Raw genomic sequence first — 26,351 nt, 5'->3', positions numbered from 1 at the left:
TTCCTTTGAATTTGGAGCAGAAATCAGCTGAAAACATTAAACTCACAAATTTTTGAAATTCAGAAACACCCTACCATAATATGGTAAGTGGGATTCAAAAATAAAATGACTTCTATCTGGACCTTCCTTGTTAGTAGTTAAATCTTAAGACGCCCTGGGTGAGCCTTGAAGCTCCCGCCTGCAGTTCTTGCTGCAGGAGCCAAGTCGGCCCCGTCCTGGCTGCACTCTAGCACCACCTGGTGGTGGATGTCACTCCAGCGTAAATATTCCTGGAGATGACGGGGTCCTAGGCAGCACTGATTTCATCAGCCAGGCTAATATTGGGGGGTCCAGAGGACCCCCTGACCTTAGACTCCTTAGATGAGGTTGTCTGCCATTTCCTGTGTGGCCTCTTCGTGTTCCCTACCCAGAAAGTAGGAACTTTGGGCCTCCCCATTTTGAGAAATGGGGGCAGGGGGCTGGACGGGCTAGGGGCAGTCGCTGAACACAGACAGGTGACGGTGGAGCACCTGTTGCTGTGAACCGGTCTGTTATCCTAGGGGATTTTTTTGGGGGGGGGAAATTTTGGGGCATTATGATAATTTCATATAAAGTCATGTTCTAAATAAAATGTGATCTGTCCAATATAATCATCCCTTTTATGGCTGGAATGTCAAGACATTCATAGTATCTGGCGGCTTTGGGCCAGATTCTGTCAGGGAAGGAGACACCATGAGAGTCCATGTTCCTCTTCAGGACCAGGTGCCCTGTGGCTGGGGATCGGGGCCGGGCTGGGGATCGGGGCCTGGCGCCCTGTGGCTGGGGATTGGGGCCAGGCTGGGGATTGGGGCCGGGCCCCCTGTGGCTGGGGATCAGGACCGGGCTGGGGTTCAGGGCCGGGCGCCCTGTGGCTGGGGATCGGGCCAGGCTGGGGATTGGGGCCGGGCCCCATGTGGCTGGGGATCGGGGTCGGGCCCCCTGTGGCGGGGGATCGGGGCCGGGTCCCCTGTGGCGGGGGATCGGGGCCGGGTCCCCTGTGGCTGGGGATTGGGGCCGGGTCCCCTGTGGCTGGGAATTGCTGCCCCACTGCAGAGTCCATGCCCTCTTGGGGACTGGGTCCCCTGTGGTTGGGAATTGCTGCCCCTTTGCACTGTACAGTCTCTGTCATTGAGGTCACCGGCATTTCAATTCTCAGTTTCTTCCACTCCTTCTCCGGCCCCGTGAAGGGGTGCCTGGGCCCTGACCGCTCCAGAGCACGGGCTGTTTTCCTTGCCCTGTAGCTTACTGCTTTTCAGAAACCGTTTTGGGGCATGTTATCTTAATGCACCTCAGTATGTGAAGTGATTTGAGGGGAGTCCTTGCCTTCCTTTTCCTTTTAGATACACCTTTACGTTTGTCAACTCATGCTCAAAACATACTTAGGATTGATACAGTTGGTTGTATTGTGTGAAAGTCTAAAAATGTAAGAATGTTGGCTTTCAGCATGAGTGGTTACTCTAGATGGTACCAGAGCCATGGTGAGCACGTGGTTCCCAGCGCTGGTACTTGGATGCTCAGATATGATAGCTGACCTCTTTTTAAGTAGAGGTTTCTTTTTTCTTTTTAAAGAATGAATGTATTGGCCTGTAATCCCAGCACTTTGGGAGGCCGAGGTGGGCGGATCACAAAGTCAGGAGATCGAGACCATCCTGGCTAATACGGTGAAACACCGTCTCTACTAAAAATACAAAAAACTAGCCGGGCGTGGTGGCGGGTGCCTGTAGTGTAGTCCCAGCTACTCAGGAGGCGGAGGCAGGAGAAGGGCGCGAACCTGGGAGGCGGAGCTTGCAGTGAGCTGAGATGGCACCACTGCACTCCAGCCTGGGCAACAGAGCAAGACTCCGTCTCAAAAAAAAAAAAGAATAAATGTATTGGAACTGTGTCGTTTACAAATAGCATTTTACAGAGCAAAAACAGTGATATAAGGCCTCCGGTTCTATGCATATTAATAGATCTTTATCTGCCGTCTTTGACTCCCAACAGAGGTTCGGGTCTGGCTTTGCTGTGTGGTCTTGGACAAGATACTTCACATTGTCTGGGAGCTAACGTCCTCCTTCGAGAAGTAAAGCCTCTGAGACTTTCCTCCTACTTTGATTCTAGAGCCTCTTCACCTCCCTGCAGCCCTCCTAAGTGTCTGAAATACAAGGAGCTTGGATCGAGTGTAGTTTGCTCTCTGAACACAAGAGGGCGGCCACGGCACAGGCCTTGGAGCCTCAGCCTGGCTCCTCCTTTCTCTGTCACTCCCTAAGGACAGCAGCCCACACAGCCCAGATGAAAGTTTTAGTTCCAGAAGAAGCAGTGTGCATTTCTCTTCAGTGCATGTTGGTAGAATGACGTCACATTCAGCCAATGAAAATTTAGACTTTATAAGTGTGTACCTAGTAAGCCACTGAACCAATATTTATAAGTTATAAAGCATCATTCTGGGTCCTGAACATACCTCTCTCCCTTTTTTTTTTTGTCTTTATAGCATTTATCCATTGCTAATAAGGTGTGTAAGACTGAGAACATAAAAGCAGTAAGAAACATCCTCCAAAACCCTTTTGGAAAGGCATTTTAATTGATTTTTTTTTCTTTTTTCTTTTTTCTTTTTTTAGCGACAGGGTCTTACTGTGTTGCCCAGGCTGATCTTGAACTCCTAATCTCAGGTGATTTTTCTACCCTGGCCTCACAAGTAGCTGGGACTACTGTTGGATGGAAAAGGAATCTAAAAAATCAGAATTGGAAAGGATGTATCTTGTTTTGTTTCTTAACGTTTTTGAGGCAGGGGTGTGTGTGTGTGTGCATGTGTGAACTAAAGGAGTAGCTGAACTTCAGCTGGGAGTCTGGTACTTTCTTTTCTCCCACTGTCAACATTTTATATGCTATTTAACTAGCTTTCTCAATCTTAAAGGGAGCAGTGATTTACTAGCAATATGGTGTGGTCGGAAGATACAGCCATGTATCTATTTTTTCGTGCCTTGTTATTTCTAGAAGAATCCATTTTATGTTTGCAACAAGTGAAAATTGTCCATTTCCTGTATTTGAGAAGGTTTTTTTTTTTTTTAAATGAGGATGATAATTTTTCCTGTCATTCTGCCGCTCCTGTCTCTGTGGTATACTGAAGATGTTGTGCCGTAGCAGAGACACGGATTACAAACTTTCATGTACATTCAGACTTTAGAGTTTAGATTTCCTCCGGGCAGCTTCACCAGTTGCTTTGCAGTTTCAGGAGCAGAAAGGCGGCAGGTGTGTCCTCAGCCTCAGGTGGGAACCTGCCCCCAGGGCCTCTGCCATCGGTAGGCTGCTTCCAGCGCTGGGGATCTTAGTGCCTCCCAGGGCCTCCTATTTCTTGGAAAGTTTTCATTTTTAGATAGTTTTTGTTTCTTCACGTTAAGCCAAAAATCTGCCTACCTGTGACTCTTACCCTACTTGTATCATTCGCAGCTCCTCAAAATAAATGAAATCCTTTTCCAGTTTGAAGGCAGCTGTTGTGCCCCCATCCTGGCCATCCGCAACCCGATGGCTTGTTCACTTCTCATGTGCTCTAGGTGAATTCCATAGTCCCACATCAACACTAGACGTCCGGTAACTGGTTCTTCGCACGTGTTAAATTAGGGACTTCCCGATACAGTCTACTGGTGCAATGAAAAGCCCCCAAAACTTGTGATGCTGTAGCTCTCCTAGTTTATGTGAATTTGCATTTAAAGCTTGATCGATCGTGTGAGGGACTTGTTTTATCCACACTCCCATCCCTGGGCCTCCTCAGTGCGACTCTAGATGGCTTCACCGTGCCTGGTCTTGTCCGAGGCGGCTGACGTGTGGCTTGTCTCCCCACAGGTTATCTGAACGTGCTCTCCAACAGCCGCTGGCGGGAGCGCTGGTGCCGAGTGAAAGATAACAAGCTCATTTTCCACAAGGACAGGACCGACCTGAAGACCCATATTGTGTCTATTCCCCTCCGTGGCTGCGAGGTGATCCCGGGTTTGGATTCTAAACATCCTCTGACGTTCCGGCTGCTGCGCAACGGCCAGGAGGTTGCAGTATTGGAGGTAGGGTATTTCCCAGGGGTGCACTCCACAGAGGGACACACGCGGTGATTCTCCTTCCAAAAGCTGAACGCTGACTCCTCTGTCAAAATTCCTCCCATCTTGCTGACTGCAGCTCTTTTCGGCCCAGCCCCTTTTCTCTCACTGCCCAGTCTGGGAGTCTTTGCTTTGCTTCTTGCCTCAGTTTTTTTTCTGAGATACGACAATGCCGGGATCCCAGCACCACTTTCTCCCCATTTGCACTCATCGGATTGCCTTGCCTCGTTGTCTGAGTTCCTCTTTATGCCTGTTTGCAGAGAAATTGCATCCACAATCCCACAGAGTACATCGCTTCTCTAAAGCACCTGGAAAATAACTTGTTTTAAAATTTCCAAGAAAGCTCTTTCCGCCATATGAGCTCTTTGAAATGGTGGTAAATGTTTCCTTTGCAATGTTCTTACTTCTTTACAGATGGAAGACTTTTTGGGGCCATCCGAATGCCTTGTAGATGGTGGCCTGTGAGCCACATGACCCAGAAACCGAAAGAGCACCTTTGCTGTTTCGGAGCCCTGGGCTTGGTGCATGCTTTGTTATTCGTTTGGCTGCTTCACTAGAATTTCTTATTCATGAAAGCAGAAAAGACAGTTAAAACTTATAGCTACATACTCAAAACTTTCATTATTGAAAGTTTTTAGTTTTTCATCATAGAAAACGTTCTGCCGATGTTTTCTGCCCTGTTTTAGACCTTTTTTTCCTGTCATTTTTCCCTTTATTTCTGAGTCTTTTCCCCCACTTATTGTTATTATGACCAAGATGCAAAGATGCACACACACAGAGAGATAGATCCGTGCATTCACACGTCAGATGGTCGCGTCCATGTCAATGCGCCTCATGCTGCAGAATCGACAGAAACCAGTTCATGTGAGGTGTGGTGGGTGGCTGGTGTGTGGCAGAAACTCACCTGGTGTGGAGGCTGCTGTAAATGCCTGCGCAGTGACGCTCATCGGCAGAGGAGGGAGTGCCAGGGGCTGCCGCCTAAACCTTGACTGCCCAGTCAGGCAATCTTTCTGAAGATCTTGAATTTCACACATAGGAGTTCATTGCAGGGGCTATTTTCACAGAGGCTGCTTTTTTTGGTGGGGATGAAAAATACATGAACACCATCTTTTTCCCGCAGGGCTCCGGAGGTAAGGGAAGGTCAGAAGCACGCACTGCTGCCCCCGTGGCTGGTTTTGCAACAGTGTGATCTAACGGAGAGGGCTGGGCTCAGATGGGCTTGAGACAGCTGGGTTGCATTCTCAGCTCTGTGCAGACCCTGACCACGGCCAAAGCTTTTGTTCTCTCTTGGCTTCTTTACCCATCGTAAAACATGAATGCTGAGCTAGACTCAGTGTACTTTGTAAACATTTATATGGGCTGAAAACTGTAGGGTGGATGGCAGTGGAAAAAAGCTGAAAACTTAAATGAAGAAACTGTACTCTTGATGTAACAATGCGGGTCTCCCATGAGAGCTCTGGCAGCAGATCTGAGAAGGGTTGCCAGGAAAAGGAGGCATGAATTGGCACGGGTTAGACGCAGGAACGAAGAGGGGGACGCTGGGCTGAGTGCCGAGACAGAGAAGCTCAGGGTGGGGTGGGGTTGGGTGGAAGTTAGGAGCTGTTTGGTGAAGAAGTCACCTGCCCCGCCATTGCTAGGGGCACAGTAGCTGTGTGCGCCAAGTCCTGGAGAGAAAGCGGTAGCATTTCATACCGTCACCAATGCTTGGACCACTGAGGAAGGTGCTTATTCCTTGAGAGAGCTGAAGAAAGCAGACTCAGTTTCCTGAATGACACGACAGCAAGAATTGGAAGTTTACCCAGTATCTCTTCATGTACGACCACGATTTTTACAGCTGAAAAGTGATTTCACTTAGAAGTGACACATAAAACATCTACAGCCTTCCAACGTAAGCAGGAAGCCTGTCCTCATCAGTGGCGAAATGCCATGAGCCAGTCAGTAGAGGAGTTGCAATCTACACTTTTTCCAAGAATCTTTTATTTTAACTTTTGTTCTGAGATCACTTCAGAGTTACCGAAAAGTTGCAAGGATAGCACAAAGGATGCCTGTACACCCTTCATCCTTATCCGTCAAAGACCAATGTGCCCTGTGCTTGCTGTGCTGTTTCTTGCACAGCCCTGTGTGTGCACTCTCCCCACCGCCCCTTTCTCTCTCTATATGTCTGTATGTCTTTATGTAGGATTTTTTTTTTTTTTTTTTTTGAGACAGAGTCTTGCTCTGTCGCCCAGGCTGGAGTGCAGTGGCGCGATCTCGGCTCACTGCAAGCTCTGCCTCCCGGGTTCACGCCGTTCTCCTGCCTCAGCCTCCCAAGTAGCTGGGACTACAGGCGCCCGCCACCACGCCCGGCTAATTTTTTTTGTATTTTTAGTAGAGACGGGGTTTCACTGTGTTAGCCAGGATGGTCTCGATCTCCTGACCTCGGGGTCCTCCCACCTCAGACTCCTAAAGTGCTGGGATTACAGGCGTGAGCTACTGCGCCCAGTGCAGCCCATAGATTTTTAATCAGTGATTATATCCTTCAATATCGTGACTCATTTTGATCAAACGATCACAGCTCTGGTCCGCAGGAGGCCCTCAGAGCTGTTTGTCCTTTGCCATGTCCCTGTAATAAAGAGATTACAGTCCATCATGCTCGGAACACTTTGCTTACTTTATGGCACAAGGGAGATGCCCCAGGCTCATCCTGTACTTTTCCCTGCTCCAGACCTGGTGTCAGCCATTCCTCCAAAGCATGCTGTTCCTTTTAGTGCAGAATGGCAGAGAATTGAGAAGCCAGGATCTGGGGGCCAGATGTGCTCACTTCTGCTGGTGGGCCAGAGCTCCTGGGTCTTTTCAGTAGACGAATGCTAGAAACAGATGTGTGGATGTGGGTGTGGATACATGCACACACATTCACACGTTTATATGTTATACATGCGACAGATACTTAACAAGTGTATGTATACATGTACATGCATATATACATACACGCACCCACACACGTCTCTTTGTCTATACCTATCTATGTATTAAAAGATGTGAGAACTAATACCTCCAACACCACAGTATTAGTTTTTAAAAGCCTATGAGGAAATTTCATACAATGAACTATGAAGAAAGCAATTGGTAAACTCTAATGTAAAATATCAGTGACATCTTAGATATTAATTGTATGAAAACATTTTTAAAATGCTTTGATGCAATGGTTATGGTGACATAGGAACAGACTAATCATGGATATATTCTCAATATAGATTTTGTTTTAGAAAGGACATAAGACCTGTGAAGAGAACACATTTGTGATTTTTTTTTTTAATCCAGGTATTCAAATCAATTCATTTTGATTTGGCAAACACTGATTCTGTTTTTACTCTCTGTAAGGTACTTACTGGGAATTCCTTCCCTTTGTCCTCATGGCCTCATTGTGTATGGTTAGTAATGATTTGTAATACGGAAAATATCACTAGCCAATTTCTCAACATAAAAAAATAGCTGCTTCTTTGTTAACATCCCTTCCTTTAGAAAGGCCTTTCTGGCCGGGCGCGGTGGCTCAAGCCTGTAATCCCAGCACTTTGGGAGGCCGAGACGGGCGAATCACGAGGTCAGGAGATCGAGACCATCCTGGCTAACACGGTGAAACCCCGTCTCTACTAAAAATACAAAAACTAGCCGGGCGAGGTGGCGGGCGCCTGTAGTCCCAGCTACTCGGGAGGCTGAGGCAGGAGAATGGCGTAAACCCAGGAGGCGGAGCTTGCAGTGAGCTGAGATCCGGCCACTGCACTCCAGTCTGGGCGACAGAGTGAGACTCCGCCTCAAAAAAAAAAAAGAAAGGCCTTTCTACATGGCGTGGAATATTTACAATTACTTATATTTTGATTGGTGTTAAACTTGCCAAGGTTATAATTGTAAAACCCAATTTTCTTTAAGCTCAACTTAGAAGATCTTTATTTAAATTAGTAATTTTTATAAGCAATGAATTTGTTTTCTTCAACATTCAGTTAACTTATAAATTTGATAGCTTAATTTCTCCTAAACTTTAACCATTATTTACATATTTGATTAATCAAAATTTTTAAAGATTTCAAATACCATTAAAAATGTAACTGATTTTCTAAATCACTTTAAAACAATGGCTTAAAACTGGGCATGGTGGCTCGCACCTGTAATCCTAGCACTTTGGGAGGCTGAGGTAGGAGAATTGCTTGAGCCCGAGAATTCGAGACTAGCCTGGGCAAGATAGCAAGATCCTGTCTCTACAAATAAAAAATAAAAAAAATTAGCTGGGCTTGGTGGTGCGCACCTGTAGTCCCAGCTGCTTGGGAGGCTTGGGCAGGAGGATTGCTTGAGCCCAGGAGTTGGAGGCTGCAGTGAGCTATGATCACACCAGTACACTCCAGCCTGGGTGACAGAGCGAGACCATGTCTCAGAGGGAAAAAAAAAAAAAAGGATGACTTAAAAATTGAACAAACATAATCTTAAAGACATACTTCAGACTTGCAAATTAAGCAGACCAAATGGAGGAGATATCAGACATCTTAAAAAGTGGTGTGTCCAAAGCAGCCCGGTGATTACAGAGCATCATTCCCCCACGGAAACACAATTGATATCAAAGAAAATTAGTTTTTTATATCATCTAATCAAGAAACTAAATGACCATTTCAGGCCCATGTAGGGAGGCTCACCCCGGGCTCCTGGTATAAAAAAATTTGAGACCAGTAAGGGCCTAGCACTTGGTCGCGCCTTCCAAGTCAGGCAGCAGCAGCTGGGACGTGCTCCTTCTCATGGTCAGGCGGTGTCGCCAGAGGTTCCTCAGCAAGTTCCTTCAGCTGGAATGTAATTAATCCCATTAATTTTCCTGTCTTACACCCTCGTGCCTTGCCCCATAATAATTGGAAGGCATTTTAGGACCTCAGAGTTTCATTCACCTTTGGTATAATTGGGATGTCGCTTCCTAAGTTAAGACCTGCTGTGAACGTGACGTTAATCCCATCGCTCAGCCAGTGGCTGCGTCTTCCTTCTCGTTGCTTCTTAGGGACATCACGTTCCATCGCCTTTCCTATTATGTGGTCTCCTTATTGGACACATTTACGAAAATGTAAAAATCTTTAGTTAAATACAACCTACCTTTTTTCCCACTTCCACAGGCATCTTCCTCTGAGGACATGGGCAGGTGGATTGGGATTTTACTCGCAGAGACGGGGTCATCCACAGACCCGGGGGCCCTGCACTACGACTACATCGATGTGGAGATGTCTGCCAGTGTCATTCAGACAGCCAAACAAACCTTCTGGTAAGACCCGCTGCCGTGTGAAATGGCACCACAGTTCAATCATTGTCTTTTTGCTAACTTAGTTTCACTTAGTTTTTGTGTGAGGATATAGTCTCAGAAGAAAAACTAAAAGCTTTCCCTTTTGCATTATCTTAATCCAAATTTTGCAGCAATGTTTTTGTCATGTCAACCCACTGGGTTTTCTATTCGAGTGGCGTGTGGCAAACTTGCATAAAGGACTAGATAGTAAATATTTTTGGTTTTGTGGGCCAGACGATTCCTGTTAATAACTACTCAGCTCCCTTTGTAGCCAGACACCGTACGTAAATGATGGGTGTGTCTGTGTTCTAATAAAACTTTATTTGTGAAAACAGGCAGTGGCCTGGATTTGGCCCATAGTTTGCTGACCCCTGTATTAGATGAACTGTTCTACAAAGCAGAAATGATTCTACATATTGCTGTAATGAGGACTGAGTTTTCAAAGCTATCCATCAAGTACTTTGTAAATTTAAATTGTGATTTTTTAAAAAAAGCTGCAATCATGTATAAAAACATCCTTTTGAACTGTGAACATTTCTTTAACATAATAATGGCAGAAATATTTATAGCAGCAGTTCTTGGTATGGTCCAGAGAACCCCTGGGGATATTCCAGACCCTTTCTGGCAGTCTGCGGGGTTAAATTATTTTCATAAGACATTGTTTCCATCTCCCACCGTTTGGACATCTGCATTAGTGACCATTGGCTGGCAGCGTCGCACCAACAGTCGTCCTTCTCTGTATTAATAATCATTATCACTGCCAGTGTAAATAGTCAAAGAATTTTACCATTTGCGATAGTAAAAGAAAATACTGGTTTCACTGAAGATGTCCTTGAGGAAGCAGTAAAAATGATGACTTTTTCTATAAAGGATCAGACGGTAGGTATTTGCCTGAAGTCTCTGAAGCCCGTGTGCTTTTCCTGTTGCACGTGGCGTGATGAGAGGCCACGGAGAGCACGCAGGCGTGTACAATGACAGTGGTCCTGTTGAGGAACAGCTCAGACAAGTGAGGTGCTCAGAGAACTAGCTGCCTTAAGTTTTTTTTTCATTTTTACTTGAAAAAGCAACAGACAAACTGTGGTTATTCACACATAGGCATTTGCAGATGTTTCCTTGAAAATGAGCTAGCTACACCCATCATCTCTAGGCAAACAGTTGGCAGTACTTGTTGCTTACGATACATTTAAGCTTTCCTTAGAAATTAGAATTCTGGAAAATTTGCATCTGCCATGGTGAGCTTGCCAGCTTCTCAGCACCCACAGACTCCTGCTGAGATCTGTAGTCATGTCAGTGAGCAGTTTTTTTGATGTCGTATAATGAAGGGTGTCAATGTTTGGAAGATCTGCGGAAGTCATGCTTGGGAAAAGATCTATTCCTAGTGCAAGATAAACGACTGGATTTTAATGTGATCGATTGATCTGCTTTCGAACTCCATTGCAGTTGGCGGTGAGAGGCCACCACTTGCCACGTTTTGGTGTAGTACTAAAGAAGCGCAGCTACAACTCGGAAAAAGCAATTAAAATGTGCCCCATTTGTCCAGCTTACATCTGTTTGAGGCTGGATTTTCTTCACATACTTCAACCAAAAGTGCATTTGGTTACAGATTGAATGCAGAAGCAGGTGTGAGAATCCAGCTACCTTCTGTTAAGCTGGACACTAACTAGGTTTACAAACGTGTGAACAGTGCCACTTATTTTTTTGTTATTGGGGTTTTGTTGTTGTTGTTGTTGTTGGTGGTGGTGGTGGTGGTTTTTTTTTGATTAAGGGTCTTGCTCAGTTGCCCAGGCTGGAGTGCAGTGGCACAATTATGACTCATTGCAGCCTCGACCTCCTGGGCTCAAGGGATCCTCCCATCTCGGCCTCCCAAGCAGTTGGGACTACAGGCATGTACCATCATGCCTGGCTAATTTTTTTTTCTTTTTTTTTTTTTTTTTTGGTAGAGACGGGGTCTTGTTATGTTGCCCGGGCTGATCTCAAACTCCTAGACTCCTGGGCTCAAGTGATCTTCCCACCTTGGCCTCCCAGAGTGCTAGGATTACAGGCATGGCCTACGGTGCCACTTTTAAGTGAATAACAATGAACACTTTTCTCAGGTTTTCATTTCAAATACAGCAGGTAGTAGGTAGGGCATCTTGGCTTGGGTCCTGCTTTGGTATTTACTAATTAGAACAATTTGGACAAGCCATTCATTACCTGTTAGTACCTCTGCTGCCTTCTGTAGAACATAGAGAGGATGGGCAACTTAATCTCTGAAACTTGCAGCTCCGGCGTCTTTGACCCCTTGATGGCTGCATATGTTTCTCTCCTCCTTAGAGAGTGGGGACTGGGGTGAGGGAGCGAATGAAAACAAAGCTGGTCATGAATTCCATCATCAGCAAGTGAGGAGAAACATAGAGACAGCTGCTGGCGGACCCGCTGGTGCTGAGATGACGCGACCTTTCAAGTATGGAGAAGATGGGCTCAGATGCCCTGTGCATTGTGTCGTGCCTGTTTAATGTGAACACCACCATCTAGTTTTTCCACACACATGCTCTCTATGGGGAATTGGAGCAGTCTTCCTTTGTGTCTTCAGTGGTGAATGGATGTTCATTTAATGCTTAGCTAGGACATTCTGGGGCTAAGAAATAGTTCTCAAAGTGAAGATAACTTGGCCCATTTTAGGACTCAAACCACATGTTACATACACCCAGCTAAGGTCAATAGCCTTGACAAGTGGAATTAGTCTTGCACAGATTGTCCATGAAATCCCAGTAACACTGGAGGGTTTCTACAGTGCGGACTGGTCTCACCACTGTCCTTTTGTGTGGAAATCGGGATAGATGTAGTCTAGTACTTACCGTTCTATTTATACTCGTTATTGTTTAATTATATTCTTTCTAATCAGCAAAATGTAGGTAAATTATAATGATTCTCTTTGTTAAGTACTATTCAGTAAATCACATTTACAGTTTTTTTAAAGAGATATAATATCCTTAAATCTAGTTTTGCAAAATCTGCACAACTAGACTGACATAAAAGTGGTTATGGATGTTCACTATATTTATTTGGAAGATACTAAATTTCCATAAAAACCTATCCTACGGCCACATGTAATTGCAAGTACAATCAGCAAACCGATAACCACATTTAAGAGAAACCCTGAATTCAAATAGTTGCCCTAGAATACAACTTGGCTTTTACTCTATAAATGACGAGAGTATTAATCTAAACCAAATGTGGCAAGGTCACATTTTTGAGAAAGGAATGTAGATTATAATACTAAAAATATTTATTAAAAATATGCGTGTAATGAATTTATGGCTGCAGGCATCTTTTCTACCTCATTAAAGTCTTTATAGGTGGTGTCAGTTAGCAACAAAGCTTATTTTCGAGTTTTCTAGCCAAACATTCCTGTAACACGTAAGAGAGATGAGATGTGACAAGGAAGCAGTGTTCAAAATATGGTTGCTTGCCAGTGTGATGAATATTCTAAGATTAAATGTTTTGCTTTTATATAAACTGGCAGCCAGTTAATGAATCTTTTCAAGGTTCTTAGGAGAATTCTTTGTGCATTGTGTGTGACTGAGGAAGACGGCAGTAATATATTTTGAAAAGAGGAAAGTGTAAGATAATAATGGAGATTCTCCCAAGAAAAATGGGATATTTAGTATCCCATAGTAATGGTAAACAATGAAAACGTATTTTCCTGAAAACTTATTTACAATGAGATACATAGATTATATAACACAGGAAAATACTCGAGTTTTCCTGAAACTCTCTTCAAGTCACACTCAGCTGGGAGCCCCTCAGGAAGCAGTGGTGAGGATGAAGAGGATGGAAAGCAGGGGTTGGTGCGGAGCGTGGGGAGATGCACGGATGGGGTGGTGAGGATGAAGAGGATGGAAAGCAGGGACTGGTGTGGGGAGCGGAGCGTGGGGAGATGCACGGATGGGAGGCAGTCCTCTTGGCCACCCTTTCCTCTGAGTCCCGGGAGATTCTTGTGAAATAGCTCCCCAAGACTGTCTCCTGGTTTTGGTGTAACAAGTGGCATGTGGCCTCTTACTTCATTTCCACTTCTATCTTTGGCTGCAAATCCTATTGTGGAGAGACACCAAGCGGAAGACTGAGGCCTCGTGTTTAGTCGGGTCCCCAGGCCCTGCCCTCTTGGGGGCCGGGCAGAGTTGTCCTCACCGGGCCAGGACCCTCTCTGTGACGAGCTCCTGGCTGAGGCCTCCTCCACCTAGGACATCCTGTGTGCCTGTGACCCGTAATCCCCGTGCTCCCAGGTCCTGACAGGTGAGCCCGTCAGAGGCATCCTGCAGTGACTCTTCCCAGCACAGAAGCCAGAGTGGAGCCACCAGGGCCTCTGTTCTGACCCCGTCCTTTGTCCCAGCTGCAGCAGGGCGAGTGCAGGGCACACGCTCGAAACCGAAGATGCAAGCCCATGAGAGACGTGCCTGCCGTTGGAAGGAGAAAGACTCAAGGCAGTATGACCCAGGGCATAGGGGAGGGGCTGGTCCCCGTGGCCGGGCTTTATTCATTCCTCCATTTACTGCCTCTCACTGACAAAGAGTATACATAGCGCTGTCTCCCCAAAAGCCCTCCAATGAGGCATTTAATTAGAAAACCTTAAATATGTATTTTTAAAAATCAAAATCTATTACTGCGAAACTCTTAAATGTTCAAGTTTGCTGTGCCTTTCCTTCTGGTATGTTTTCTTCTTCTTCATCTCATTTTCCTACATATACCTGTATGTATTTTAAGTTTAGTATACTTATATTAATTTTTTATAAGCAAAGGAAAAAGTTTTTGAATTATAATTGAAGAATGTGTCCAGGCAGCAAGGCGCGCATGGCGTCCCTCCCCAGCAGGGGGCACACGCGCGCTCTGTGCGGAGCCGGTTCCGCGGCGGGCTATGCTGCCGGACTTCTTATCAAAGAGGCAGGCTTCACTTGCCCCTGTGTTTCTCTCCCCAGTTTTCACTTACCCTGTCTTTTCTTCATCTGGTGATCACAGAAGCCCAGGATCCTATGAAATACCCCTACTAGTAGGAAATGCTGTCGGGGTCGTCCCTTCCCTGGGATTTACATTGTTAGTCCTGACCCGTGGCTTCGGAAGCCGGCCGAGCCTCTAGGCACCTGCACCTGCACCTGCGTGTGCCCGCGTGGTCCCCGCGCTCCTGAGGCCAACCCTCCAGAGGGGAGAGCAGGCAGGACGCGGATGCAGGACAGTGGTCCTGGGCCCGGAGGGGAGGGAGAGGCCGCTGAGGGGCTGCGGGGCGGGCCGCCTCCTGGGGGGCAGCACCCACGCGGAGACCCAGGTGCGAGGGGTGTTAGGAGTTTGGCAGGCAGAGGGGCTGGGGAAGCTGAAAGAGCCAGGGGAGTGCCAGGGCACTCAGGATACTGACGGAGCGCAGGAAGTCACTCTGCAGTGACAGAGCAGGAACCCAGTCCCTTGGAGCCCCGCGGCCCTGGGCAGCACCTTGCGACTTCAGAAGCCCCTGGGGGTGTTGGGCGGAGGCTGGCGTGGCCTAGCCTGCCCTCCTTAAAGGGGAGTGAGCCATTCCCTCACCACAGGCTCCACACTGTTGGCCTCACCGCTGGCCACTAGATGGGCAGGTCTTTCCCACGCCAAGCACTTCTCTAGGTTTCTGTGGGCACCAGCTGGGTGTCCTCATACATGAACTCAACCCTCAGTGGTCTTCCAGGAGGCAGCGTCAGGCCCTCCCAGTGAAGGGCCCAGTCCACAAAGCTGACTCCACTTCAGATGCCAGTCACAGGTCCAGGATGTCACCTGTGCGTCTGACCAATGGGATGTGAGTTGGAGGTTCCCACGACCCCTCCCCTCCAGTTCGGTCATTGCTAGAACTCTCACAGAACATAGGAGGAGCTTGCTTACTGGATTACCGCTTTACTATAAAAGGACCCAGCTCAGAAGCAGTGAGGGAAGAGGTGTGCCAGGCAAGGCATGTGGGGCACAGCGCTCCCGTGCCCTCGCTGGGCACACCACGCTCCCAGCACCGCCGCATGCACACAGCCCAGAAGCTCCGGGAACCGCATCCTTTTGGGTTGTTATGGAAAGTTCCAGCCCTAATCACAGGGTTGATTTCCCTGGCAACCAACCCTCATCCTGCTCTTCATGTAGGAAATTCCGAGAGTTTTAGGAGCCTTGACCAGGAACTTGGGACAAAGACCAAAATATATATTTAATATGCCACAATAGCACACCTTCTAAAGGATTTCTCAGGCCGGTGTCAGTGGCTCTCGGAAGTTGAGGAAATTTCAGGGAAGAGGTGAAGATGTGTGGGGTGGCAGTGGTGCTGATTGAGTGCTAAGAACTCCATAAATACTTGTTGAATGAGTGTCCCAGAAAGCTTATAGAACAGGGATCCATGAACTTTTTCCAAGAAAGATCAGACAGTAACTTTCAGCTTTGCAGGCCATGTTGTCCTCTTGGAAGTAACACACTTGTGAAAGAGGCATATGTTCCAATAAAGCATTATTATGAACACAGGCTGTGAGAGGAGCTGGCCACTGTGAGAGATGGATGATAATCAAAACGCTTGGTATTTCTGAACACCTGTTATTTGCAGGCTTTGCTGTGTGTACCTAGCATTGGTTATTGGCGTTCTGTGCTGCAGTTCTGCAAATTATGTGCCATCCTAATTTTATAGGACAGTCCCTCCAAAGCATCTTCTCATTTCCACCGGGATTCCGTCTAGTATTTCTTCTTTGCCCCTGTGACCTCTGACATAGCCTTGGGAATAAAGTCAGAACTCATTAAAGACTTTACGCGTTGGAGTAAAAAGTGGTCAGGTTATGGATTTTAATGCATATCCTTTCTTTCAGTTTCATGAACAGGCGTGTTATATCTGCTAACCCATATCTGGGGGGCACCTCCAACGGCTATGCCCACCCCAGCGGGACGGCGCTTCATTACGACGATGTCCCGTGCATCAACGGCTCGGTGAGTGCCCTTTTGCTGGAGTAATGGTTGGTTTTGTTAGACAGCTGTGAAAATTCTATGCTTCAGTTCCCCTGGTTTCAGGTCTGAATAAGGTCAGCTTTTTAATGCTCTGAAGCAAGAAGACTCCATCTCATCTCTTTTCTCCTGGTTTCTGACATGCTGTTCATCTGAGTCTGCATTTGGACAAGTGGATAGTTTGAGACTAGTAGACAGTTTGTCATTTAATGTCACTGTCATTTTCCTGTTGGTGTTGAGGTAAGGTCCCCATCTGTTGCCCAGGCTGGAGTGCAGTGGTGCAGTCACAACTCACTATAGCTCAACCTCCCCAGCTCAATCAATCCTCCTACCTCAGCCTCCCAAGTACCTGGGACCATAGGTGCACACCACCACATCCCACTCATTTGTTGGTTTTTAATAGAGACGGGATCTCCCTATATTGGCCAGGCCAGTTTTGAACTCCTGGGCTCAAGTGATCCTCCCACCTCAGACTTTCAAAGTGCTGGAATTACAGACATGAGCCACTGTGCCTGGCCTAATGTCACTGTCACTAATTAAACGTGTCAGCCCACTAAAATATTGACTAAAGGAGAGCATGTTAGAGTAATACTTGGATAACTTGTTAAATCAAAACATAACACAGTATAAGTTATCAATGAATAGTTATTTCCCGATGGGATTAAAATGCGGAGAAATCCCCTCAGGAAGGAAATGATAACATAGAGGAATGATCACATTACAAATTCGACAGCTTCCCTTGGGGTGGATTTGGAGCAGCCAGGCTCCTGGCTCCTGGCACAGTGCTATCTGTATATCCATATGTCTATTTATCCACGCAGGAGGTCTTTAGTCACAGCTTTCTGTTACACTGGCCTCCAGGGTGTGTCTGGCCTTAGGAGTTCTGAAGTCTGTTCTCAGCGTGTTGTGTCATATGTGTCATCAGCAGGCCTCATCAACAAGTGCTGGTTCTACGATGTCTGCCTGTTACTCATCTCACAACCACGTATTGAGCATCCTGTCTGATCCAGGCACGGTGCCCGGCCCTGGGCATTCAGAGATGAGGCCTTCACAGTTAGTGGATGAATGAAGGAGGCTTGTGAGAAACCACTATGCCATTTGTCTCCCAGTACTGGAGGGGTTTGAAATTGGCATCTATGTTAAGATAATTTTCAAAGGTAGACATAAAGTAAATTTATTGTTATGTTTTCCAGCCTTGGAAGATGTGCCAGACTTTTTTCTTACTGTTTTGCTTCTCCAGTCTTTTCCCTGATATTCTGATGAACGTCCTCAATCAGCCCTGGCACCGTAAATTCATAGCTGCCCCACAGCAGGAACCAGGAGACAACAGCCTCCTTGAGGGAAGAGAGGGGCTGAGGACCCCCAGTGCTCAGGAGCATAAACAAACTGAAAGCAGGTTCTTGTGGCCGGGGTCAGAAGCGGGTGGCTCATCCCTCAGGAGCCACGATGGATGCGGTGTGTCCCTGAGGCTCGGTTGCCTTCCCATTGGCTGCCTCCTCCTTCCTGCCGCTCTGGACCTGCCCTGGGGTTCCTGTGGGGGAGGCCGCCCTTGCTGTGCGAGGCCCCACCTGATTCTAAAAAGGGATCTTTTCATCACTTCGTCTGCCCCCTTCCCTCCTCAGTCCTCTCTCCCTTGCCTTATTGGCTGGGTGTCTCCCAGGGGCCAGACTCTGTGCCAGTTGAAGAAGAAATGGCGAAGCCATTATCTTTGTCTTGAAAGGGCCTCTGAGTCTCGTGGGAGTGAGTGGACCTGGGAGGGAAACAGACATAGGAGCGGGGAGAGCTTCCTGGGCCCCGGGCAGGGCAGGGCCCGCTCGTAGGTCCCACGTTAGGATAGGGTGGCATGGGGCACACAGAGCCACTTTTGGATCCCATCTACTTCAGAGTCCATCCAGTAGAGCCCCCCATCTTAGGCAGAGGGGTGTCAGGTCCAGTGAATCTCCTTCTTTCCCCCTCAGCCAATCCTCCCTGGGCTGTGTCTGGGTGTCCAGTCACTACAGCACTCCACCCCTGGGCAGGGTCTTGTGGCGAGTTCTTCCTGCTTAAGATGGCACCACAGTACCCTGTGAAATAGGGCTCTCAGGCTAGTTCCTGCCCTCGATTCTGGCCTCTGAGTCCTTCTTGAGGTGGGACCTGCTCTTCTGCCTCCATTTGCCCTGTGTCACTCCAGCGTCTCTTGACAGCAGTCTTATCACTGGGTTTAGACTCCAGTTACCACACTCATCTGCATCCTGAGAACCATCCACTTCTCTGAGCCTACCTCTAGCCCGTCCCACCCAAAGGCCCTTTCACACGCCTTTTCCTCAAAGATGTTTCTTCCATGCACGCCTTACACACGAACCTGTGACAGTGAGCTGGATGCTGTCGTCACCCTGTGGAACCACGCACGTGATTGTCCGGCTCCACCCAGCACGTTGTGTTCAGACTATTAGTACACTCTTCAGGCCAGCCCCAGGAGCGAGTGTTCCTTAAGTCATTCGCAGCTTAATCTGTTGTAGAAACAAAGGTCTGCCATTCCTAAAGGGCTCTGCATGTAGGAATTGTTTGTGTGTGTGTGTATTGCTGGGCTGGAGATAGCCGCCTTTAGGACATAATATGCTGTACATGTTTGTGGCTTCCTTGCTTATTAGGCCTTCCTCTGCTCAGGCCCTTCCTGAAACTATTTTCTGTGTGTTCCGCTGTTACCAGCTCTTCTCTTTTTGGAGGGCCTCATTTCTATGTTTTTTATAGCCAGGCGTGATGGCTCACGCCTGTAATCCCAGCACTTTGGGAGGCCGAGGCAGGTATATCATGAGGCCAGGAGTTCAAGACTAGCCTGGCCAACATAGTGGAACCCCATCTCTACTAAAAATAGAAAAATTAACCAGGTGTGGTGGTGGACGCCTATAATCCCAGCTACTCAGGAGGCTGAGGCAGGAGAATCACTTGAGCCTTGGAGGTGGAGGCTGTAGTGAGCTGAGATTGCACCACTGCACTGTAGCCTGGGCAACAGAGCAAGACTGCATCTCAAAAAAAAAAAAAAAAGTTCATATTTATGACCTAATATCTGGGATCATATATTTTAGCTTTAGTTATGTTTACCCATTCAGTGTTACCCCATGATGCTTAGACTAAGATGAAAGTATGTACACTCATACTTCAGAAACTTCTGTGAGGTCGCTGTAGGTGTTTTTCTGAGTCTTCCATGTGACTTAATGTTTGATATTTTAGGAAAATGATAGTCTCGTCTAGACCGTTTTAATAACTCTGGACAAATATATGCTAGGTCGTCATTATGAAACTCTCATATCCGAGTTTAGCTGCAGGGACCGTTATTTTTAGATCACAAAAATAGACACTTTGAAGTGATTGCGGAGGAATACAGACACTCCTACTGCAGAATTTTAAGTCTTTTCTATTTTTATAACAAAAGGTTGTAATTACCGTCTGGCAGAAAGGACTGTGCAGGAAGACTAAACAGGGTAAAATGAATATAAGAGAGGAATTAATATTGCCTTTCTTGTCATGCCAGGCAATTTATAAAGACCTTTAACCCTGAAAAGGCCATGGCTGTGGTTATCAGTTTTTGAGTTAACACTTTAATGCCCATGTTCTGAGATTCCTCTGTCCCATGCAGTGGCACGTAACTATTTTAGTCCTTGGTTAGAGATTTTCTGCTAAAATAATACGATTATATCAGTTAGATTTGGAAGCATCTAATTTTCTATGAGGATTTGATTTCTTTTTTCACAGACTGTCTTGGTTGTGTTGGTTGTGGCACTTTCTTCAGTACAGAGTAGGGGACAGAGGGTGTGTGTTGACAGTTCCCGTAGGACTTGGGTCACTGACTCCTGCACAGGGGCTTGGAGGAGCCTGCAGGTGGTCTCATGTCCCCAGAAGGAGTGCGAGGCTTAGTGGCAGTACTGTGCTGGGATGAGCGCACCCTTCCCTCCGCTCTGCCACTCACCGGCTCTAGGGCCTGTCTCTGCTTCCATTTCCCCCTCTATCCGCGGATGACTGTGAGATGAAGTCAGCATCCAGGACGTGGGAAGTGCTGTGAAAAGCATCGAGTGCTCTGCTTGGCCCTCGTGTGTCTTTGTATAGACCCAGAGCACCAGGACCCTAGTCCCGCGCTCGTTCCTCCCCTCACATCCACGTCCTGCACTAGGGGAATTTCTGAACCCCAGGTTCTCTAAAGAAGAAAATGCCAAATCAACATTGCTTTTTCTCTTTAAAAGACAGGACAAAACAAAAACTTCATAATCCAAGGGTTCTGGGAATGGTTTAAGGAAAGAAAGAAGTTTTCCCATAAGGCTTCAGAAGTCAAGTCCTTTTGAATCAATCTACAGGCTTGTGTTGGGTTTGTGTATGTGCGTGTGTTGGGGGGGCATGCCTTATTGATAACAACTGCAGTCTGTGTGCAGAAGAATGTTGGGGGACCATGCTCTGCTAAATGCTAGACTATTAATGAATGACATCTCACTGTGCTAAAAGCTGCTGTTTTCTGTGTCCAAGTCACTAACCACAAAGCTATGTGTGTTGCAGTGGGAACCGGAAGACGGCTTTCCTGCTTCCTGCAGCAGAGGCTTGGGAGAAGAGGTGCTTTATGATAACGCAGGCCTGTACGATAACTTGCCGCCTCCGCAAATCTTTGCCCGCTACTCTTCTGCTGACAGAAAGGCCTCTAGGCTGTCTGCTGACAAGCTGTCCTCTAACCATTACAAATACCCTGCCTCCGCTCAGTCTGTCACTAATACCTCTTCTGTGGGGAGGGCGTCTCTCGGGCTCAACTCGCAGGTACGGCATCTTCTTCTGTAAGATTCTAGAACCACCTTCAAGTCACATTGCTCCAACAGAGTTTTGCAGCTTGTAGTAAATGGGACTCATCAAAGGCAAAGCGTAATGGTTTTTTTTTTTTTTTTTTTCTCAATTAGAATATAATTTGCAGCCTGACTACCAAGGAACTGATGAGATATTTCTCACGAGCTCATGGTTTATCTGAGCACTGTGTTTCTTTGCCCACATCTGGCTCTCTTTCTGTTCTTGGAAAATTCCCCAGTGAAATTTTGTGAATTATGTCAACTAAAGGAAGAGAATTTAAAAGAAACGGGTAGTAAAACCTTCCAGAAGATTCTTGAACAGCCAGTTTCTTTAGTATGTTTCCATTACACGTAATGAGGAAGGGTTGACTCTGTGTAGTCATTGCTTTTGATCTTTAACCATGAAATAGATTATTCAGACGGTAGTGTTTCTCCGTGACAAGTCTAAAGGAATACTCCCCAAAACTAGACAATGATAATAAGGACTTTGGATGACCCTTGAACAATAATAACCGTGATGTTGAACTGTTGTCCATTGCACACCCTGTATTTATGGCAAACAGTAACATTTCAGAGTAATTTTATAGTGTTAGGCCTTTAAAAAAAAAAAAAAAAGATGAAGTCTCACTATGTTGCCCAGGCAGGACTTGAACTGTGGGCTCAAGTGATCCTCCTGCCTTGGCCTCCCAAGTAGCTGGGACAACAGGCATATGCCACTGTGCCCGGCTTGTACATGTTTAACCTAAGAATTTTTTATGCTTTGCCTAAAGACCTAAGCCCATATGTAAGAATATGAACATACAGCAGATGGGCATGTTTTAGGTCTTTGTTTTTTTTCTCCATTCTTTGGATAGTCTTAAGAAAATAATGAACCAGATAAAACTGTAGAATTGTAGATAGTAGTGACTGAGAACACTAACTCCCAATGGGTCGGCTTCATCAAAAGTCAAATGCGCTGGTTGGTGTTGGTTTTTGGTTTTTCATGATGCTTGTTCAGATCCCTGGGGATTCCCATTCAGTGAGTCTGAGGGGCCCTGAGCCACGTGTCGTTGGGGGGTAGGGGAGCCGTGGGCCTCTTTTGAGGACTTAACGCCAAAAAGTTGGCAGGTTTTGTGTTGTATTTACTAAGTGAATGTGTATCTGTCTACGTTTCTACCTGTCTTTTTATTGGCATTAGAGTCGCCTTAGGTAAAACCCTGCCACACAGTTTGCCATCTTGTATACTTGGATTGTCCCCACATTGGTTGGGAATCATTCGATGTATGGTTCCCATGTGGAGCTTTTGTTTTTATTGTTGTTCCCTTTTGTTTTTGTTGAAATAGGAAACACTTTTGCAAGTTAAATTGCATGACCTCTGGGTTTCCTCTCCTCATTTGGTCATTTTAATGGGTGCCTATTGCTTAATGGCAAGACCTTGCACTTTTCTGAGCACTTGCCTGCCATATGCTCTATCCGTGTGTATGGCACACCATCTGATCTTTTTAGGAACCCTGTGGGGAGGTATCTCTTTATGTTTTTAAATGATCAAATGGGGCTCAGAAAGTTTAAAGAACTTACTCAACATCTCCTAAATGATAGAGCCAGAATTTGGAGCTAGATCTCTCTGCCTCCCCAAAATTGAGGCCTGCAACAGAAGGAAACGTATCATGGAAAAAAGCATGGGCGTGGATGCTGGAGTGAGCCTTTGCTGTCGTGCTAAATTAATTACACAACTAAGCTACATGTAAAGTCCCTTCAGCAAAATGCAAAACATGTTGGCCTCTATCAATCTCAGGGGTAGAGACTGTTTCACTGTTTCAGAAACCTGTAGTTAGTGGAAGTTTAGTTTCCATATTATTGCTGCTGCTGTGTGTTATGCTTCTTTTGCTTCCTTCCATGGACTCCATCAGCAAGTAAGGAGGCGGTCACTTACCCCATTAGGATGTCACTCAGTGTCAAAGCACTTGGAGCAGCAGAACTCACACTGCAGGGTCATGCTCCTCTCCTAAAAGGCATCCCACTGAAATAAAAGCTGTTTATCCTCAGAAACACAAACTCCTCCTCTCAGCTGTGCTCTGGGGTAGTCAGCTGCCTGTGCCAGCTTGGTTAGCATTTGTGATCTGCCAGTAGAAAGGGGTCACTTCCGCAGCATTCCAGCGGAACACATCCTACAGAGCCTCTGCCACACCCTCCTTAGCCATTCCCCAGAATCCCAGCAGCCCAGTGTTTGGAAACCATCTTGGTTTTCTTTCACATTCATTTTTTTCTGCGTTGATGCTAGTTTCTCTAATACTTACAGTCAGAGACTGAAAGAAATGACTGCAGGAAAAAAAAAAAAAGACCAAGATGTGTTCGACTCTGTGTTTATTTTTCATGTTCTTTTATGTTTATTTCAACAGCTCAAGGGTAAAAAGCCCCCCGTGGCATCTAATGGGGTCACAGGGAAAGGGAAGACTCTGAGCAGTCAGCCAAAAAAAGCGGATCCTGCGGCTGGTGTGAAAAGGACAGCTTCGAGTAAGTATAGCATCGGATGTCTTGCATTCTGGCTTCAAGTGCACTTGGTGGAGCTGGGCCTGTGTGAGCCTGCCCACTGGTGAGTGCCAGCTTGGGGTCAGCTGGAGAGATGGGCACCATCATCCTTCCTCATCCGCCACATGGTAGGACAGTGGTGAATTCAACCCAGCTTTTCTGACTGTGCTTGTAAATTGAAGCCCAGAACTGGTTTGCTGCCTGTGGGATTGACTCAGCATTTTAAAATAGGAGGCAGTTGTGAGTGCAGGTTGCTTGCAGCTCCAGGTAGCCCTGGACTCCGGGTCAGGAGACCTCAACTCTTGTCCCTGATCTGTGGTTGACAAGACGTGCAAACTCTAAACTCAGCATCTTTTTCTGTCGTGGCTCCTGTGGTTGGCGCAGTTGGGATAACTGAGGTAGTATACGGACCTCAAAGTACCAGAGCAGTACGAGGACTTCTGAGGAGTGGTTAGTCCTGCGGTGCCTGTGTCCACACAGCAAGCCATTCTTATGCAATCCGGTTTACTAAACACAGCCACTTTGTTTTTTTTGTTTTTGTTTTTGAGACGGAGTCTCGCTCAGTCGCCCAGGCTGCAGTGCAGTGGCCGGATCTCAGCTCACTGCAAGCTCCGCCCCCCGGTTTTTCGCCATTCTCCTGCCTCAGCCTCACCAGTAGCTGGGACTACAGGCGCCCGCCACCACGCCCGGCTAGTTTTTTGTATTTTTTAGTAGAGACGGGGTTTCACCGTGTTAGCCAGGATGGTCTCGATCTCCTGACCTCGTGATCCGCCCGTCTCGGCCTCCCAAAGTGCTGGGATTACAGGCTTGAGCCACCGCGCCCGGCCAACACAGCCACTTTGTAAGCATAGGCATTATTAGGCATTATCCTTTACCCCATGATAGAAAGGAGAGAAGAAATAACCAAGAGAGGAAGCAGCACTCCCGAGGGCTCACAGCTGGTACATCACAGAGCCAGAGTGGGTGCCAGGCTTTCAGACTCCACATCCAGCCAAAAATAGATTGGGCAGAGAAGCATTAAGATATGAGAGACTCGGCCTGCCTGGACCCAGCACCCTCTTCCCTTCCCTCCACTAGCTCCATCTGGGGGTGATACGGTGTCTCTTAAGTGTGTGTATTTGCGTTAGTCCTCATTATGTTGGATGTCTAATCAGGGAGCCAGCCAGGCAGCATTTTTTCACTCAGGGGACTCAAAGATACCCTAAAGTAGTTGCCGTCTAGCGGCTTCAGTCCGACAGACCCACACATGCAGACAAGCAAGTGATAGGGCTGCAGTGTGGGGGTTTACAGGTGAGGGCCTCCCGAGTCCATCTGGGCATGTCCAGGAAGATTTCCCAGAGGAAGAAGGTGGGAGTTAGGTGCAGATGTTGAGTTTAATGTGGTTACATGCCATCACCCCTTGGGATTTGTACCCGAGATTTTCAAATCTGGATCTGTGCAACTGGTAGACCAGTCTCGGTGCTAATGAAGATGAGTCCGGCTATACCCAGCTGGTCACCCCCATGCCAGCTGCTGAAGAGAGAGGCTCTCATACCGGCACATGCCGACATCCCTTTGCCCCGTGGTTCTGTTTTTGGAGTCAGAGCATCCACAGAGGGGAATGGAGAGGCTGGTAGTGTCCTTGGCCATGTTTGTGGACGGGGCTTGGAATCGTTCCGCAGGACCAGGCTGCGTCTGCCCCGAGGAAGTGTGTACATCCCTGACCTCAGCTTTTCTCCACCTCTGTTCCACCCAACATGCATGTTGACCAGATAGGTTGGAGCCAGTTGGGCCAAATCCTCCTACCACCATTTGTTTAATGTACTAACTTCCTTTGACCTTATCTGGCAAATTTTATTTCCCGAATGTATTGGGTATATTTACTTTAACCTCTTTCCGTGTTTTTTCTTTGGGGAGGGGCAGATGGGGGAGAGGAGCAGCTCACACCCAGAAAGATTTATGAAAAGCAAAACCCGAATCCCACGGAGTCTCATTCACCGTGGTGTTTCTCTGTCAGTACCTGTGCTGACTTTATTTTCTAGATGATTTCTTCTTTTATTTTATGAGACCTTCTGTAGGGAGTTTTTATTAACTTTGGTGACATCTAATGGTGACAAAAGAGAAAAATAATGGCATTCCGTGTTTTTGCTGAATCCAGCCACTTGCATTATAGATGAGATGAGATTACATGGGGACCAAAAGATGTGGAGATTTATAGGTTATTGCATTGCGTTTGTTGGGAAAACCGCTTAGTTTAGAAATAAGTGAGTGGAGTTTGGACTTGGCCCTGTTTGCAAAATATGTCATTATTTTAGCTGCGAACAGTGATCCTTTCGTTTCAGGTTGTTGAGTGCTTCGCCTCTCCTCAGGCTGCTGACCCTTTTGCTGTCATTCTGTGTGTTTCTTTTGGTTAGGGGAAAATTGGCTGGGGAGTGATCACTTTTTATGCCTTCATAAATGCAGTATTTCATTGAAATCGTGATGGCTTACATTGCAAGAATTGGCAGATCCAGCATTTAGGACAGGTGCCAGAAGTGGCTCCCTGCTGTCCCTGAGTGGACAAGGCTCTGGGAATCACTTATCGCCAATATGGTAAGAATTGTCAGTCAGTGTCCACTACGTCAGGCATCATATTATTTTGTTAGATTTTTTTCAGATATATGTTTCTGATTTAAAACACACACACATATCTCGTTTAAAACACGCACATGTGCACACTCACACACGCACCTGTAC

The 26,351-nt window shown here is 46.7% G+C and overlaps 1 protein-coding gene across 2 annotated transcripts in view; it reads left to right on the top strand.

Annotated features, from left to right (window-relative positions):
* Positions 1-26,351, top strand: part of AFAP1 (actin filament associated protein 1) — a 131,096-nt gene that overhangs the window by 82,614 nt on the left and 22,131 nt on the right. The window contains exons 9-13 of one of the 2 annotated variants that reach the window (XM_026455652.1): positions 3,838-4,049; positions 9,206-9,351; positions 16,197-16,314; positions 20,854-21,105; positions 23,507-23,621. In XM_026455652.1, the coding sequence (XP_026311437.1) occupies positions 3,838-4,049; positions 9,206-9,351; positions 16,197-16,314; positions 20,854-21,105; positions 23,507-23,621 (843 nt within the window). The remainder of the gene's footprint in view (positions 1-3,837; positions 4,050-9,205; positions 9,352-16,196; positions 16,315-20,853; positions 21,106-23,506; positions 23,622-26,351) is intronic. The other variant, XM_023206852.1, reaches the window with a different exon arrangement.

Source organism: Piliocolobus tephrosceles, chromosome 3, assembly GCF_002776525.5.
Source record: "Piliocolobus tephrosceles isolate RC106 chromosome 3, ASM277652v3, whole genome shotgun sequence".
In the NCBI taxonomy this organism is placed as follows: Eukaryota; Metazoa; Chordata; class Mammalia; order Primates; family Cercopithecidae; genus Piliocolobus; species Piliocolobus tephrosceles.
This window is presented reverse-complemented; position numbering and strand designations above follow the sequence as displayed.